The 15,520-nt window shown below is 32.3% G+C and overlaps 2 protein-coding genes across 3 annotated transcripts; one reads left to right on the forward strand and one right to left on the reverse strand.

The window, feature by feature from the left end:
• Positions 1-414: 414 nt before the first annotated feature.
• Positions 415-5,089, reverse strand: LOC134245973 (GPI mannosyltransferase 3-like). Of its 2 annotated transcripts, none has more exons than XM_062728205.1 (8): positions 4,817-5,089; positions 4,218-4,556; positions 3,938-4,055; positions 3,590-3,816; positions 3,139-3,306; positions 1,880-2,137; positions 1,141-1,662; positions 415-827 (listed from the first exon to the last, which is right to left on the reverse strand). In XM_062728205.1, the coding sequence occupies exons 2-8, from the start codon at positions 4,547-4,549 to the stop codon at positions 533-535; spliced, it is 1,920 nt and encodes a 639-aa protein (XP_062584189.1). In that variant the 5' UTR covers positions 4,550-4,556; positions 4,817-5,089; the 3' UTR covers positions 415-532. The 2 variants fall into 2 exon arrangements, with proteins under 2 accessions (XP_062584189.1, XP_062584188.1); XM_062728204.1 differs by having other exon boundaries at positions 4,218-4,566; positions 4,815-5,088.
• A 178-nt stretch (positions 5,090-5,267) lies between these two features.
• Positions 5,268-15,027, forward strand: LOC134245968 (dihydropyrimidine dehydrogenase [NADP(+)]-like). The gene is made up of 10 exons (XM_062728197.1): positions 5,268-5,401; positions 6,240-6,350; positions 7,751-7,833; positions 8,012-8,099; positions 8,198-8,359; positions 9,166-9,362; positions 9,617-9,698; positions 10,478-10,565; positions 10,805-10,912; positions 14,810-15,027. The coding sequence occupies exons 1-10, from the start codon at positions 5,360-5,362 to the stop codon at positions 15,025-15,027; spliced, it is 1,179 nt and encodes a 392-aa protein (XP_062584181.1). The 5' UTR covers positions 5,268-5,359.
• The last annotated feature ends 493 nt before the right edge of the window (positions 15,028-15,520 follow it).

Here is a 15,520-nt window from a genome sequence, read left to right on the forward strand (position 1 = left end):
TAATCTAATTGATACATCCTATCTTTACATGAAAACTTCTCATTTTACATATTCTTAAATCATCTAAGTACCACACAATTGACAATGAAGTATAACTTTATCATTTTTTAAAAATTAAGAATATCATTCATTTACTTTCTTTCATTTGTTTATGAATTATCTATCTCATGCTTACAATACTGTACACATAGTTCAACTGTACAAATTTCATCTGTTGAGTATGTGTGTATGTACTTCAACTCGGCAGTTTTATTTTGCTCAATGACAGAACAAAGAAATTAGAAATATGATTCACAGTTATATAAGATAATTAACATGTGTTTAACACAATGATTGCAATCCAATAAAAAAAAATGCAAAAAATATTTAAATACGAGATATTTGTTCAACGTTAAAGAAAAAATAACAGGATTTTTTATGTGCTACTAAAATTCTTTTCATCTAATATTGATAAGAAATTAAAAATAAAAATAAGGAAAAAAGCCTTTCTATAAAAAATATCACAAAATAATTTTTAATATAACACTGTATATCACCTACAGCTAACAAGCACATTGTGTCCTACTCTCCCCTCGGGGAGATGAGTGTGAAAAAAAGTTCCGCAATGATTGTACCCTGTCTGAGTCAGAAACTCCGAAATCTCCGGCTTCAGTCTATCAAAGTATACAATATGACTAGGTGGGGGTTTCCTCTGGAAGTGGTACTGTTTCTTTAGCCAGTACAGAGGATCATTGTAGAAATCATCTGCCTCGTCTATATAGTGTTCCTTCTTAGAGAGGTTAGGTTCGCAGGTCAGGAACCTCATAGAGATGTTTCTGTGTAGGTAACTGTAAAAATATTATAAAAAAAATATACATGAAGATAATCCAATAATATGCAAAAGTATTCATACTTAAAGCTACTGAAGAAGTAAATTTAGTAATTTTATAGGACTTTTTATCAACTTGAACAGTGGTTAACAGAAAAATATTTCTGCCATAACATTCTCCAAAAAAAGGAATGGTTTCAAAATTCATGAACATGTGTAAATACAAATAAATATAGCAAAAAATTTATAGCTCTTCTTATTATTTATAAATCCTCTTGTGCTTACATGTACTTATAATCTAAGACTTTATAACATTGTTTCTGTATCTTTACCTGTAATAAGGCGTAGAGTGACATGGCATGAGAAACAAAACATCCATATTTTTTTCAAAGCTCTCGTCATACAGAAATTTCATGACAACCACTGTCCCTCTCTGGTGAATGAGACCAAAGTAAACGGTTGCTGGAATATTAATGAGTAGAAAAACCATCACAAGGATCCAGGCTTTCAGCAGGTTGCTTTTGTGTGTCATTTCCTGTGCAACCTGTGCATCTTCTGCACTGACTGGAACTTTTGATGAACTTTCTACATTCCCTAGAATGTCTCGAGTCTCGATATTTTCTGTTGTATTTTCTGTTCTAGATTCCTCAGAATCTGCTGAAGTCTGATTTTGGTCATTTTCTGTGCTTCCTTTGCTGCCTGCTTTTTGATTGCTCTCAGACGTCTTTGCAGATTTGTGCTTCTTTTTCTTTAGACTTGGTTTCTTGCACAAGGTTTGGAAAAAGACACCGCAGTAGTGCATAGATACAGGTAGAATTTGAAGCAAAAATCTGAATTCCTTGTGAGCAAGGAAACTGAAATAAAAGTTAATCATAACTGATACAAAAAAAAAAAAGAAAATTAGATTTTAAATAATGATTATTGATAAGTATGCAGTGCCATAGTAAAAGAAACTTTACACTCATATATCTGATATACATGTAAATTTATATAAGCATAAAGGTAGGTCACACCAAATGATGCTTGATTTTCAATTTTATGCTTAAATTCTAACAGTCTCCTAATTATTACCTGTAAATAAATATATTCCATATGATCAACATCAGCAGTACTTTGTGTTTGGAGTACCATCCACCAATCAAAAATGGTATAAGATGTGTTGCCATGACAACAGGATAGCCCTGTGTGATGTACCAGTGCCAGGGATGGCTGCCATAGAAGGCCGATCCACCGTGGAGTACATTAAATTCCAGAAAATTGTACTGAACTAAGATCCACTCCCCATAGAAAATCCTGTCCACCAGTACACTAATTAATAGGAGAACTGATCTGTGGGATATAAAAATCAGTTTATAAATTCTGTTCAAAACTATCAATTAACTTTTAGCAGAGAGGACATTTGTGATAGGATAAATTTAAAGTCAGATAATATGATATCCCTTATTCAACTGAAAATAAAATTTTCAGCTATCAATGTTAATTTAGTCAACTTTTCTCTTGCTATTTCAAAATGTACAACATAAATTAACAAGCAAATCTTCAATAAATAAAAACACTTTTTAATGCTGGGACACTGTACATCCAGGTCAGATTACCCTTTCTTTCAGCTGCAATAATAAAGCCCTCTCTGATTGTTTATCTGATGTTTTAGGGAGAGTTTAGGGTTACATTATTGTAGCTTTATTTCTTTGTCACGTTGTGTACAATATGATTTAAGTACATAGTGTTGTCCACTTTTTATAAATATGAACAATTTTCGTGTAATTATGCGAGTGTTCTTACAAAAGATTTAAAGTTCATGTATGTTTGTAGTGCAAAAGATTATCAGAATTAATTTTGTGAAAATTGTGCCTCACTTATCAACATCAAAAGGCCATCTCACGAAATAAAAGCAATAGGGATGGGTATAGCTAAAAATTTCGTATTGCGATATACATGTATCACGATTTTTTAACCAAAATATCACAATAATATCACAATATTTTTACGAGCAATTTTTACAATGATTCTAAATGAATAGTCATAATTTTTCTTTAAAATATGCTAGAAAAACAAAATTTCACTATTTTGAAATTTTTTTGTACATAAAATTAATCATGTTTGGATGGTAAAATACTGTTCTTTTCACCTTTTACAACATTTTTTAGACTTTCTATAATTGTAATTTGAAAGATTGAACAAATAAATGAATAATTTCTGGACTTTATAATATGTACCTAAAGACTGGTATTTAAGTCTCCGTATCACGATTTACCGGTATACCGATAAAATCACACATCCCTAAAAAGCAACATAAAAATTTGGTGATCTACAGTATCCTGGGTACTTACCCATACTGGAGATAAACCCTGATTGTCTTCCACAGTTTCGCTGCATTCAGCTGTACGTGCCAGGAGCACATTAGGACCCAGGTTATAGCAGCAGTGGGTCTGATCAACACAGACAAGACAGCCAGACTCACAAACTTCCAGGTGCTGGACTTCTTCCCATGGGTACCACTAATATGTTAACAAGAATAGTATTCAGGACATAAAAAGCATTATAGAATAAAAAAATCATTTTCAACCTTTTACACTTACCAGGTATCTGAGTAATAAATTAAGAGGTTTAGAAATTCAAGTAAATTATCATCCAATATTTATGTTTTAAAGAAAGATATGCAAATAAATACTATAGTAATTAATTACATTAGGTTTAAAAACTTAACAAAATTTCATTATTAAAAGTATACAAAGTGCAGATTACCGGTATTATAAGTACATGTATTAATGGTTTGTATACCTTCTTATATTAGGCCATGGAAAGTAGTATAGAGCAACTGTCACTAAAACAGATTCCATAGAATTTGTGAGCGTCCTGGTGCAGCAGTAAAGAGTAAACCAGGAGGTAATCTGACAGAATAACGTCCACTGAGCGGTCGCTCGGTCTGCCAGCTTCCAGCTCAGTTTATACAAGTACAAATCACCCCATGCTGCAAAAATACCCTGTAGGACTCTTGGTAACTTTATCTAAAAAAGAAAATAATATTTCAAAATTCTTTTGTCAATGGAAAAAAAGCTTAATTAATAAAGTTATTTGCTTTAATGATGTGGTTTTGTAAGACTTTGTCAAATAAGAAAAAATTCTTACCAATAGCAGTCTGTGATCCAGACCAAATATGGCTAGAAATTTGTATAAAATGGCAAACATTGATGGATATAAATAAGCACGTAAACCGTGCACCCATTCCCATGTTAAGTATCCATAACTACAAGAAAGAATGCAAAACTCTTGAAAAAACAGTTATTAGACTAATCCAGTAAATTTTGTAGTTTTTTTGGTAAAGTAAAAAGACCCCTTCTAACTTGCAAAACTACATTTCATATTATATCTGTAATTTTTAAACATTTGGATTAAAAGCTAATTGTACCCAAAAACAATGTTGTGTGATACTTCTAAAGACTGCCAGTATTCATCTGGTACATATGATGTCTGGATAAAAAGTGCATTTACAATTCGCAGGGCTATCAAGCCACTAAAAAGTTTTCTTTCAGATGACATGATTGTTTTAATGATAGATGGTCCAAGTATTTCATCATCAAATAAATATCCCTCCTCTTCTTCCTTATTGTATATTTGTTCATCCTCAGGGAGGTTAGAGGTGTTGAGTTTATTTGTGTTTCTAGCCTGGTCAAGCTCATCTGGTCCATGTTTCATTTTACGCCTACGAATAGTAGCAGCACATTTTCCATCCTTTGTCATTTTTTTCCTGGAAATTTCTGAAACATAAATCATAAGAATACTTTGTTAATTTCAATATTATCCATGTATTCAGTTTTGTAAACGTTAGCTGGTTAGTAGTCTGTTGTCGTTCTCTAAACATACATGTATATCAGTCATTACCCTACATGTACAATATTCTGTTAAATAAAACAAGATGCATATCATAAAGTTTAAAGCAATAACTGTTTTTATTAGCATCATCTAGAACAGCTAAGAAAATAAAATGGTTCAGATTAAGTTACACACCTTGTTCTTTAGACTGTTTCACTGTTTCATCCGCCAATGGCACCAGTAGATCAACAGCGATCGATCACATACTCTGACTTCTTTCAACAGGAATAATTTTAAATAATCGATAAGAAGCACTAATGCAGTAGAGAATATGTATCCGTATCGATCACATACTTTCCTAGTGAAATAGTTTATATTCAATGTTGATAACAACTTTATAATAACACCTATTCCAACTCATTCTTTCAAACGCTTGTTTGAACGAGATTAAGGCAACTATAAAATAAAAACGAAACTGTTTGAGGAATTCTTTCCGGCACATGACCTGAATTGCTTAAATAAGGACTCATGGCTTTTTAAGAAATTTATTGATTTATTATCTTCATTTTTTGAATATTTGTTATTTGAAAAAATATACAATTTATTTTTATGAAATTGCTAAACTACATTGTTGATATGGACGATTCCATTTATGGTTGCACCTACAAAATAGACCAATGAAAACGCTGGCTGCTGATGACCCACTAAAAAAACATTGCAAACGTGCAGACGGGAAGGATGGAGTCCTCTATGGTCAGCAAAGATATACCAGATATTGAGGTAACCTTTATATCTTGCAAATGTATTTGACTAATTGTTTACCATCTTATATTGATGCATTAAATAAAGTTGCTATATTCCGTATTCTTGCGCTATGATACTGGCTGCGCATTTATGAAGAAAATTAGGTCATTTCGCTGACCCAGTACAATTATGGTGGAGGCTGAGATTTACAAAAAGTGAGTTAGTACCGACTCCATGATGGTTGTCAGTTATCATCGAACATTACAGTATTAGTCTAACGTTACATGTCATGGAGCTCAAATAAAAAAAATTGCTCAAGATGAGTTGAATCAAATACAGTAATTCAGATAAATAAATTACATAATCAAACGTGTACACAATGGGTATAGCATGTGCTTTTTGGTGCAAGTAATAAAGTGCAATTTTTATGCTGCAAAGTCATGCATGCCATCAGTTTATTTTGAAACAAAATGTAAGAGAATCTGTCGCAATCTTAGTAGAAACAATATTATATATTGTTTGATCGTTAAGATGGTGGGAAAAAATAATGATCGATATACTAGTAATGACAAACCAATTATAGAAATCTTTACAAAAAAATTATTTGTTGTATTTAATGTGTAATAGAGAGATATTTAATCTTTTTATTTTTTACTTAATTCAAGCAGTAATTTTTACATTAATTTATGCTAAAAATAAGAAAGTACATCATTCATTTAATACACTGTGAGTTACACTGGAAAACTTAAACAAATTTGTTATTTTTTGCAATGAAAATTCGGAATGATGAATCAAAAAAACAAGTCATGGAGAAATTGAAATTCTTTCCTGCATGCCATTTATTAAAACTAATGTGTGAATATTTATGTTTCAGAATTTACTTGCACTGAATCCAAAAGTGACCAAGTATGCCAATCTGGTGTCAAGCACTGAGACCAAAAACAACAAAAAGCACTGGAAACGTAACAGTACAAAAGGCTGCTCGGTATGTATGTTAATAGAGGTTAACAGGTACACTGGAAATGTAACAAAACTAGAGGTACTGTGAGCAATGAGCTCACTAAATGATACCCCCCGCCTCCCATATGATTATAACTGATGACAAAGTCCATGTTTTGCTGTGGCCGGGAAACCCAAAATGTGTGTCGGATCAAAGAGTAAAGTAGGAGGTGCACAATGGCAATATATAATAAAGATTCTGTGAAAGTTTCATTAAATTTCACAAAAAGCACTAAAGCGTAACAGACGGACGGACGTACAGCTCGACGGATGGACGGACAGACGGACGGAAATCCCGATTACTATATACCCTCCCACTTTTCAAGCGGGGGGTATAATAAAAGGCTGGTAATAAAGGACAGGACACTGATGATGTCAACCATAGTAATGGTTTGCCATCTGTTCAGAGTGTAATTGCAAATTATTCAAGGAACTGCCCTGAATTTCAATCATCATGTATATTTTTTAAACCTATTTGTGTCAATTTAAAATCTGTTCCAGTTACAGGAGAAAAGTTATTTGTAGGGCTGGGTATTGAAAGAAATTTTTCGATACGATACATATTGCAATACAGAGGGTTAACATTTTGCTGATACAACAGAGAATACACTATTTTTGCATGTTGTTTTAAAGAGGTGATAGTATTTTTTGATTAAAGCAAAAATTTACAATAATAAAACATTTTAAAAAAGGCAAGTGTATGACAGATTCAATCTGCCCATAAAGGAGTCCTTTTGCATGTAAATATGTTGCCACTGGTGACATCACAACATTGACCTGTTTGACTCTGTTGATACTTCACTTGATGTCGTATTCGTGGAAGTAATGGCAGATAAAATATTTTACCAAACTGCTTTGAGTTAAAGTAAATTATGACTTAAAAATTCTGATTGATATCTTATTATCGGTTTACATTCTATGACTTTTTTTGCCGCGCCATTTTACCTACCGGAATTGAATTTCAGTAGCAAACATCAATGTTATATTAATAATATATAACCTCGTTGTGTCAAATATAATTACATTTTGCCTTTTTGCTGCTAACTTTAAGTTTTACCTAGCGACCCTACACTTTTGACATGTTTACATGTATGCGATTTTAGATAAGCTGTTCGTAATATTAGTCACTTTACTCTTATTTAAACGTTGAAATAAGAAAAGAAATAACTAAAAAATATCGATATATACCGATTACCGATATATTGATCCAGCCCTAGAAATAACTGAGAATTACTTAAGTACTGGGGGTAGATGAATTAATATAAATAAGAATAAATGCAGATTCTGCATAACAATTATTTACTTACATACTAAAGAATGAGTAAAATCTACACTGCATAATGTAGACAAGTGTATTGAATATAAGAGCAATGTATTAATTTCCAGGACTGTCCCCCTAGAACTAAAAACTTTGATGACATTAAGCACACAACACTGAGTGAGCGAGGGGCTCTTAGGGAGGCAGCCAGGTAGGGCATATTTGATCTTACTCTTCATACATACTAGTATCTACATGATTGTACTTTATATTGATATTTTTCTGTAGAATAGTACATTGATCATTTTCTTTTAATAACTGTCAAATTCTTCTTTTCATCGTGTATGTATACAGAGTCAATTTCTAATAAACTATTTTAAAATTTATAGGTGTTTGAAATGTGCCGATGCACCATGTCAGAAAAGCTGCCCAACTCAGCTAGACATCAAATCTTTTATTACCAGTATTGCAAATAAGGTATTTATCTTTATTTCATAATTGAAAAATAAAATCTTGGTCAAATCAATTGATTTATAAACATGGATATTTTTTATTCCATGTTTTTTTTTTTACAGAATTACTATGGGGCAGCCAAGGCAATCTTTTCAGACAACCCCCTTGGCCTTACATGTGGAATGGTCTGCCCGACCTCTGACCTTTGTGTTGGAGGATGCAATCTGTATGCTGCAGAGGAAGGTCCCATTAACATCGGGGGGCTACAGCAATTTGCTACTGAGGTAACAATATACTAAAGAACTTAGCTACACATGGATTTAAAAAAAAAAAGTACTAATATGGATAGATGCATTATATGTGGATTTTAATACAAATTTCAAAAGACTCACATTTAAGTTTTAAATTCTCTTAAAATTGAAACAAAAGAATGCTTTTCATTTTAAAGATTTTGTGCATAGTCAAAGTGTTAAGTTGTGCAGTGTTGAATTTTTATGCAACTAGATGTAATAGAGAAATCTAACATGCATAAATGACATACTGATAGGTTTTATTTCACAAAGTGTTTAAAATTTAAAGTCCTTACAAAATTAACCTGATATCACAGCCTTCACAGGTTCTGTTGTGCCACTCATTTAGGTACCTTGATACTATAGGTATTTTCTTTGGCTGGAAAGGTGTCTTTATCTTGAATATTGACCTACTTCAATATGTGAACAATTGATTGGTTTCAGTGTTGGTTTGTGTATAAATAAAGTCATTTGAATTCAGCACTGAATGTAATCAAAATCTAAACAGAAATAAGTAAAAAGTGAAAGAACATGGACAAAAAACTCACCTGCAGACTGAATGTAAAAGTCTAATGGTGAAATATTAGGTACATTTGTACTGAATATTCTAACTACTCATGATTTTCGAGGAGTAGAGCAGAAATGCAGTAAAAGGAAATAATCAAGTAAAATCTATTTATGACTTTTTCTTCCAGTATTTACTGCACCATATCCATGACTGGGAGGGAATCAAAAATACAATAAAATGAAATAATCAAGCAAGACATGTTAATGTCATTGTTAACTCTTTCATTATATAGATTTTTAAGGCCATGAAGATTCCTCAGATAAGGGACCCGTCTTTGCCCCCTATGGAGGATCTCCCTGATAGTTACAGGGCTAAGGTGGCCCTGCTGGGCTGTGGACCAGCCAGTATTAGCTGTGCCACCTTCCTGGCCAGGCTTGGTTACACGGATCTTACTATATATGAGAAATATGACTACATTGGGGGACTGAGGTACATCCATTTCTTCTTGATCCAGTCCTGAAACAAAACCCAGAAAAGCTACCCTGCACACTTAGTAGCAGTCTTTGCCCCAAAAAACCCACAAATGAAACCCAAAAAAGTTTATTAAAAACAGGAACATTTGTGAATTATTTATTGCAATATTCACATTAATATGTTCTACAAACTTAGTATCCTTTGTACACTTCTTCTTTAAATCTTCCTGTAATACCTGTAATATACTGTAAGCCTGTAATCTTTTACAGCTCATCTGAGATCCCCCAGTATCGCTTACCTTACAGTGTTGTTGACTTTGAGGTTCAACTTGCTAAAGATCTTGGTGTCAAAGTAAGAACTCTCTGTTTATCAATTTATAAGATAAAACTGAAAATGTGTTACATTATAATTGTATTACTTTATGCACAATGATGATTTTTAAAAGCATTACAATTCATATTCGTATAATTTAAAATTTCTAAAATAGAAGAAGACAGAAATATTCTTGAAATGAATTATTGTGACCATGCAGAAGGAGATACAATCTGATTAAAACCAGATCCTTTGATCCGCTCACATTAATCGCGTCACAAGGATCTGAAGAAACCCAATTCAGGGTCATCTCCTGGTGACCTCTCAATTATCCAATCAAACGTTCACTTCCAAGAATTAAGAAATATCTTGGAATTTAGTTACAGAAGTAAAAGCCCCGATGACACACAAACGGAAAATCGTGACCTAGTTTCTGTAGCCTGCCAATAGAACGACTACAGTCTACATATGTATTTTGTACTTGCTTTTGTCTTGGTTTTTAGCTCTTTGTTTGGTATGAAACAATAATATCTTCTCCACAGCAACTTTCACTTCTACATTCATTTTCCTGAATATCATTTAAATACAATCTCTCTGATTGGTCAAAATTTTAATGAATATTTTTGTTAGAAAGGTCAACAGGAGATGACCCTGAATGGGGTTTCTTCAAATCCTTGTGTAGCGATCTATGTGAGGGGATCAAAGGATCTGATTTTAATTAGATTGAAAGAGAAATCAATAACGAGGTACAGGTCAACTACATGAATGTAATACAAGACAATTTAATGCTTTCACTCTAAAACTTGGATTGTAAACAGATTGAGAAAGGGAGATCACTCAGTACGTCAGATATAACCGTCCAGAAACTGAAGAGTGAGGGGTTTGAGGCTGTGTTCTTAGGGATAGGTATCAACTGATGTATTCTACAAATGTTTTTTTTTAATCCAATTCATGTATATTAATCATTCTTCTGTTTGATAGTTATTATACCTTTATGCCATTAATTTGATAAAAATAAATATCTTTCTCTGTGGATGTAACAGTGTTAGGTTTATGTCCTCAGTTTAACCTCCAAGTTTTTTAATCATCTTTAAAATTTTCATGGTTTTCTTGTTATGTCATATTTCTAAATATTTTATTTACAGGTATGCCTGACCCCAAGAAGATTCCAATCTTTGCTGATTTGAAAGAATCAATGGGATTCTTTACATCCAAAGATTTCCTACCAAAAGTTTCGGCTGCTAGCAAAGCAGGTAGTTAATCAGGCTGTCATTGTAATGTACCCAGAAATCTTAAGGATACACCAAAGGTTTCCAAAGGGCAAAACTTAATTTGCTTGTAATTCTTTCATTATCAAAGATAACATATTAAAAGTATATATCATTTGAAAGCTTGTTAAATGTACTATTTAATGATTCTAATATAAACTTTCATTTTTATCTTATTAACAAATTATTAATATTTTAATGTAAATATTAGTGCATTTATATTTTATAAATCAACTTTTTTGTATTCCACCTTTCAAAGTCAAAATTTTGCCTCAATGTAGATTAAACATTGAACTTTAAAACTGTATCTCAGATTTTTGATAAATCTTCTTATTCAAAAGTTACATTCATTTGTCTTTCAATGTTACTGATTTATTAGCCAAATTCTACATTTCCCCCAATAAATCAAGAACTAAGCAAGATATCAAAAATCTGAGATAAGGTTTTGTGAACACACATTTGAGACGCATTCTGGCCAGTTTTCAGAGAAATTGGTCAATAAATGAGGGAGCTGAATCCTTTGAAATAATACCACCAACTGTCTGATCTTACTTTACAGTAGAGGGCAAAAACCCATTACACAACAAAGTCTGCCAAAACTAGAAATATATGACACCTTGGAGATTCAGCCTTGGATACCTGTCACTTATCCATGTTTCCTATGCATATTCACAAGAATGGGAGGTTCTATTCTTTATTAAGGTGCTTTTAATGAAGTAAAATAGGTTCAATTCTGAATCAGAAAGATTTCCCGGCAAAATGGCAAAAGCTAAGCCCCACCTCCTATTTCACGGTCATTAGTGACCTGTTAGATATCCTTCCCTAAATCTAGAGTCCCTGTAGTTTAATTACTGATAACCTTTGTGTGGCTAGTGAAGAATTCCCCAAGTGGTCACAGTGATTTATTGCTCCTTTCAGAAGCAGGCAGTTACAGACCAACTCAGAAGCTTCAATAACGGCACATTCACATGTGTTAGTGTTTATGTTTGATTATTGTTAAATACCGTAATTTCGGGAATATAGGTCGATACTTTTTTTCTCAGAACCGCTGGGGTCGACCAATATTCAGAATTCGACCTATTTAAGGCTCAAGTTTACGAAAAATGCCCCCAAATCAGTAAAATTTACGCCAATTTCAAAGCAAATCTGTGCCACTTTCGTAACTTTTTTGATTATTTTTGCAAAAAAATTAATGCTCCAGTAAACAATAAAATATTTATTCTATAGCTTTCTTACAAAATAAGTTCCATTAATTATCTGTTGATGACAAAGGAAAACAACGTTGCTATATCTATTAAATAATTCCTCAACGTATTATCCATTAACATCATGCGGTATCCATCTTGTGAAGTTAGGAAGTCGCGATCGTGTACTAAAACTAAAACCGCAACCGTATCCAAATTTAAAATACGGAAAATTTTCACGATCACAACTGTTGTGTTCTTACCATTTATTAGTAGCGATAAATTGAAATAGTATATCAAATATTTTTTATTGTCTTATGTTTATTTAAATGTAACACGAGTGAAATAATCAATTCAATTCCTAAATTTAATTAAAAAAAAGAAGTCATTACTGTTTTTTTTTTTTTTTTTAAATATTAATTAATTATTTACCGGTATACACAGATTGGCTTCTAACAGAATTTTAATTGTCTGACAGATAAAGGGATTTACCGTACACTGTGTACGCAAAGGTGTTTAACACCTGTGTTCACTGTTGGTTTAAATGCCTGCGGGGCATGATTAAGAAACCCACGTGCCATTATAGGGTATTAGTGTTACACATCATTGAACAAACAATGTCGTGAAATTCATGTTGAAAGTCAAATTGTGAATGTACTCTCAATTAAAATTTATAAATTAAACTTATAGAGTGTTAATATGATTTCAATTCTTTACTGTTGCTTGATATATACATTCAATGGTCATTTGCGTGTTTTAGCAAATCCCTGGAGAAGAAAAATAAAAATGGCGGACATCGAAGTAATTGTTAGTCTCGTTTTCCCCAGACTCTCGCTCTCGTACGGAAGCGTATTAAGGCCGCAGCAGTATTTTTTTTTAATTTGTTATAACAAATTAATAATTTGTTATAACAAATTACTAATTTGTTTAAACAAATTATTAATTTGTTATAACAAATTATTAATTTGTTATAACAAATTAGTATTTTGTTATAACAAATTGATAATTTAAATTACTAATTTGTTTAAACAAATTGATAATTTGTTTAAACAAATTGATAATTTGTTATAACAAATTGATAATTTGTTTAAACAAATTGATAATTTGTTATAACAAACTACTAATTAATTTGTTATAACAAATTATCAATTTGTTATAACAAATTATCAATTTGTTATAACAAATTAGTAGTTTGTTATAACAAATTATCAATTTTAAACAAATTATCAATTTGTTATAACAAGTTATCAATTTGTTTAAACAAATTATCAATTTGTTATAACAAGTTATCAATTTGTTTAAACAAATTATCAATTTGTTATAACAAGTTATCAATTTGTTTAAACAAATTATCAATTTGTTATAACAAATTATCAAATTGTTATAACAAATTAGTAATTTGTTATAACAAATTAGTAATTTGTTATAACAAATTAATAATTTGTTATAACAAATTAGTAATTTGTTATAACAAATTAGTAATTTGTTATAACAAATTGATAATTTGTTATAACAAATTAAAAAAAAATACTGCTGCGGCCCTAATACGCTTCCGTACTCTCGAGACTTTGCCCGAGCGAGAGTCTGGTCAGATTCCTATTTAATTTTTGTAATTTCAAATCGAGGCTTACCGAGAAATCGGTATGGATTTTCATTGGCTGATACATTCTCTTCGATGCTAAGATCTGTATTCTTTAAAAAGTCAGAGGCAGCGCCTTTACTTTTATCTGGTTTTATAATAAAATACCTCTGTCTGCTTTACAAGGAACAAAAAACGCACATATTTTTGTTTTAAAAAGTAAATTCTCACATGTATTTTCATGGGAGTCGCCATCTTGTTAGCCGGTTTAGCGACCTCTACTGGTTACAAAAATTAAATAGGAATCAGACCAGACTCTCGCTCGGGCAAAGTCTCGAGAGCGAGAGTCTGGGGAAAACGAGACTAAGTAATTGTCGTCCACCGGTAAATAATGTTTGAGTAAAATTTATTAGGAATGTGTCCAAGTTGTTCTGAAATCGGAATTACTATTCTTTGGTCTCGGGTATCTCCCGATTTATAGCTGTAAAATAATAACGTATTTACGTGTTATTTATGCCTCTGATTTAACAACAGTGTGAAACTACGGAGGCATTGAACAGGCAAGTTGGAGAAAAATAAGTAGTTACACAATTCAAAGAAGTTTTAACTACATTTTTTTACAAAACAGTATTTAATTGCTGTACTCATTAAAATACCTGTTTATTTTCTTGATACGTTCATGTCACTTAATAACCCCGATAATTTTAGGGGTTTACCTGTTCTGATACGTTGTATCTGCGTTAAAATCTTAAGAAAACGGGAAACAAAGCCTTGTCCTATATAGTAAGTTCGACCTATCTTAGGATTTTTCAAAATTTAAGGCTGAAAATGAGCCTTTCGACCTATATACCCCATCGACCTATATTCCCGAAATTACGGTAATTAGAAAACCATTTAATAATCAGGAAGAATTTTTCATGCATCATAAAGCAGTCATTAGCATTGCTTTCTTAGCCAAAAATCTCAAAATTGACAAAAATCTTGAAAAATGCCTTTGGTGTATCCTTAACAATTCTTGAAATCTAAAATTCTATATAAGGATGGTCTGTTATCCACAATAAAGTATTGTTGTTTAACTCACATTATAAGCATTAATAAGCTATGTATTGAATTGTCTAGGTATGTGCAGCTGTAAGTCTACCCTGCCCCAGCTGTCAGGGAAGGTGATTGTGCTGGGGGCGGGAGACACAGCCTTTGACTGTGCTACCTCGGCCCTGAGGTGTGGGGCCAAGAGAGTCTACGTTGTGTTCAGAAAGGGATTCACCAACATCAGAGCTGTGCCCGAGGAGGTAAAAAGTGTTATTTTGTTTTTTACCCATATGACATCTTTAGGTTGATTCAGTTTAGATTTTATTATAAGCTTGGTGAACATTTGAATTATGTAAGGTGTAGATAAAAAAGTAGATACCTTGTGTCCTCTCATTTCCATACGATATCTTGTGTCTATTGTTTATGAGTTCATTGTCCATTTTTTGTCTTTCCTCAATCTTCTTTATATTTTACTAAAAGTGGAAGGTTTTAGTTGGGAACCATTCCCATGATATTTGATTAAGATAATCTTATTGGTCCCCTAGCGGTGAAACCGGAGGGAACTACAGGTTTCCTCTGCATCTGTCCGTCCATCTAGCCGTCCCCGTGTCTGTCTGTCCAGCTGTCCTACTTGGTTTTCCGCACTTTTTTTCCACAGGGGCCGGTAACATACTGTTTTTGATTTTATTTTACGTAATCACTATATATATACAAAAAAGGAAAGGGAAACAACATCAGCCCAAATTTACACAGGGTCGATCTCAGAAATATTTCGGATTTCATAGAAAAAAAAGAATGTAG

This window comes from Saccostrea cucullata, unplaced genomic scaffold, assembly GCF_032062105.1.
Source record: "Saccostrea cucullata isolate Sc308-1 unplaced genomic scaffold, CSIRO_AGI_Scuc_v1 ctg2431, whole genome shotgun sequence".
Taxonomy (NCBI): Eukaryota; Metazoa; Mollusca; class Bivalvia; order Ostreida; family Ostreidae; genus Saccostrea; species Saccostrea cuccullata.

Excerpts from the sequence above, each read along its gene's own strand:
- LOC134245973 (XM_062728205.1), bottom strand. The coding sequence starts at position 4,549 with ATGACAAAGGATGGAAAATGTGCTGCTACTATTCGTAGGCGTAAAATG. Across the intron at positions 4,056-4,217 it reads TCACACAACATTGTTTTTGG|TTATGGATACTTAACATGGG; the intron begins GTACAATTAGCT and ends TCTTTCTTGTAG. Across the intron at positions 828-1,140 it reads CACTCTACGCCTTATTACAG|TTACCTACACAGAAACATCT; the intron begins GTAAAGATACAG and ends ATATTTTTACAG.
- LOC134245968 (XM_062728197.1), top strand. The coding sequence starts at position 5,360 with ATGGAGTCCTCTATGGTCAGCAAAGATATACCAGATATTGAG. Across the intron at positions 5,402-6,239 it reads AAGATATACCAGATATTGAG|AATTTACTTGCACTGAATCC; the intron begins GTAACCTTTATA and ends TTTATGTTTCAG. Across the intron at positions 7,834-8,011 it reads GCTCTTAGGGAGGCAGCCAG|GTGTTTGAAATGTGCCGATG; the intron begins GTAGGGCATATT and ends TAAAATTTATAG.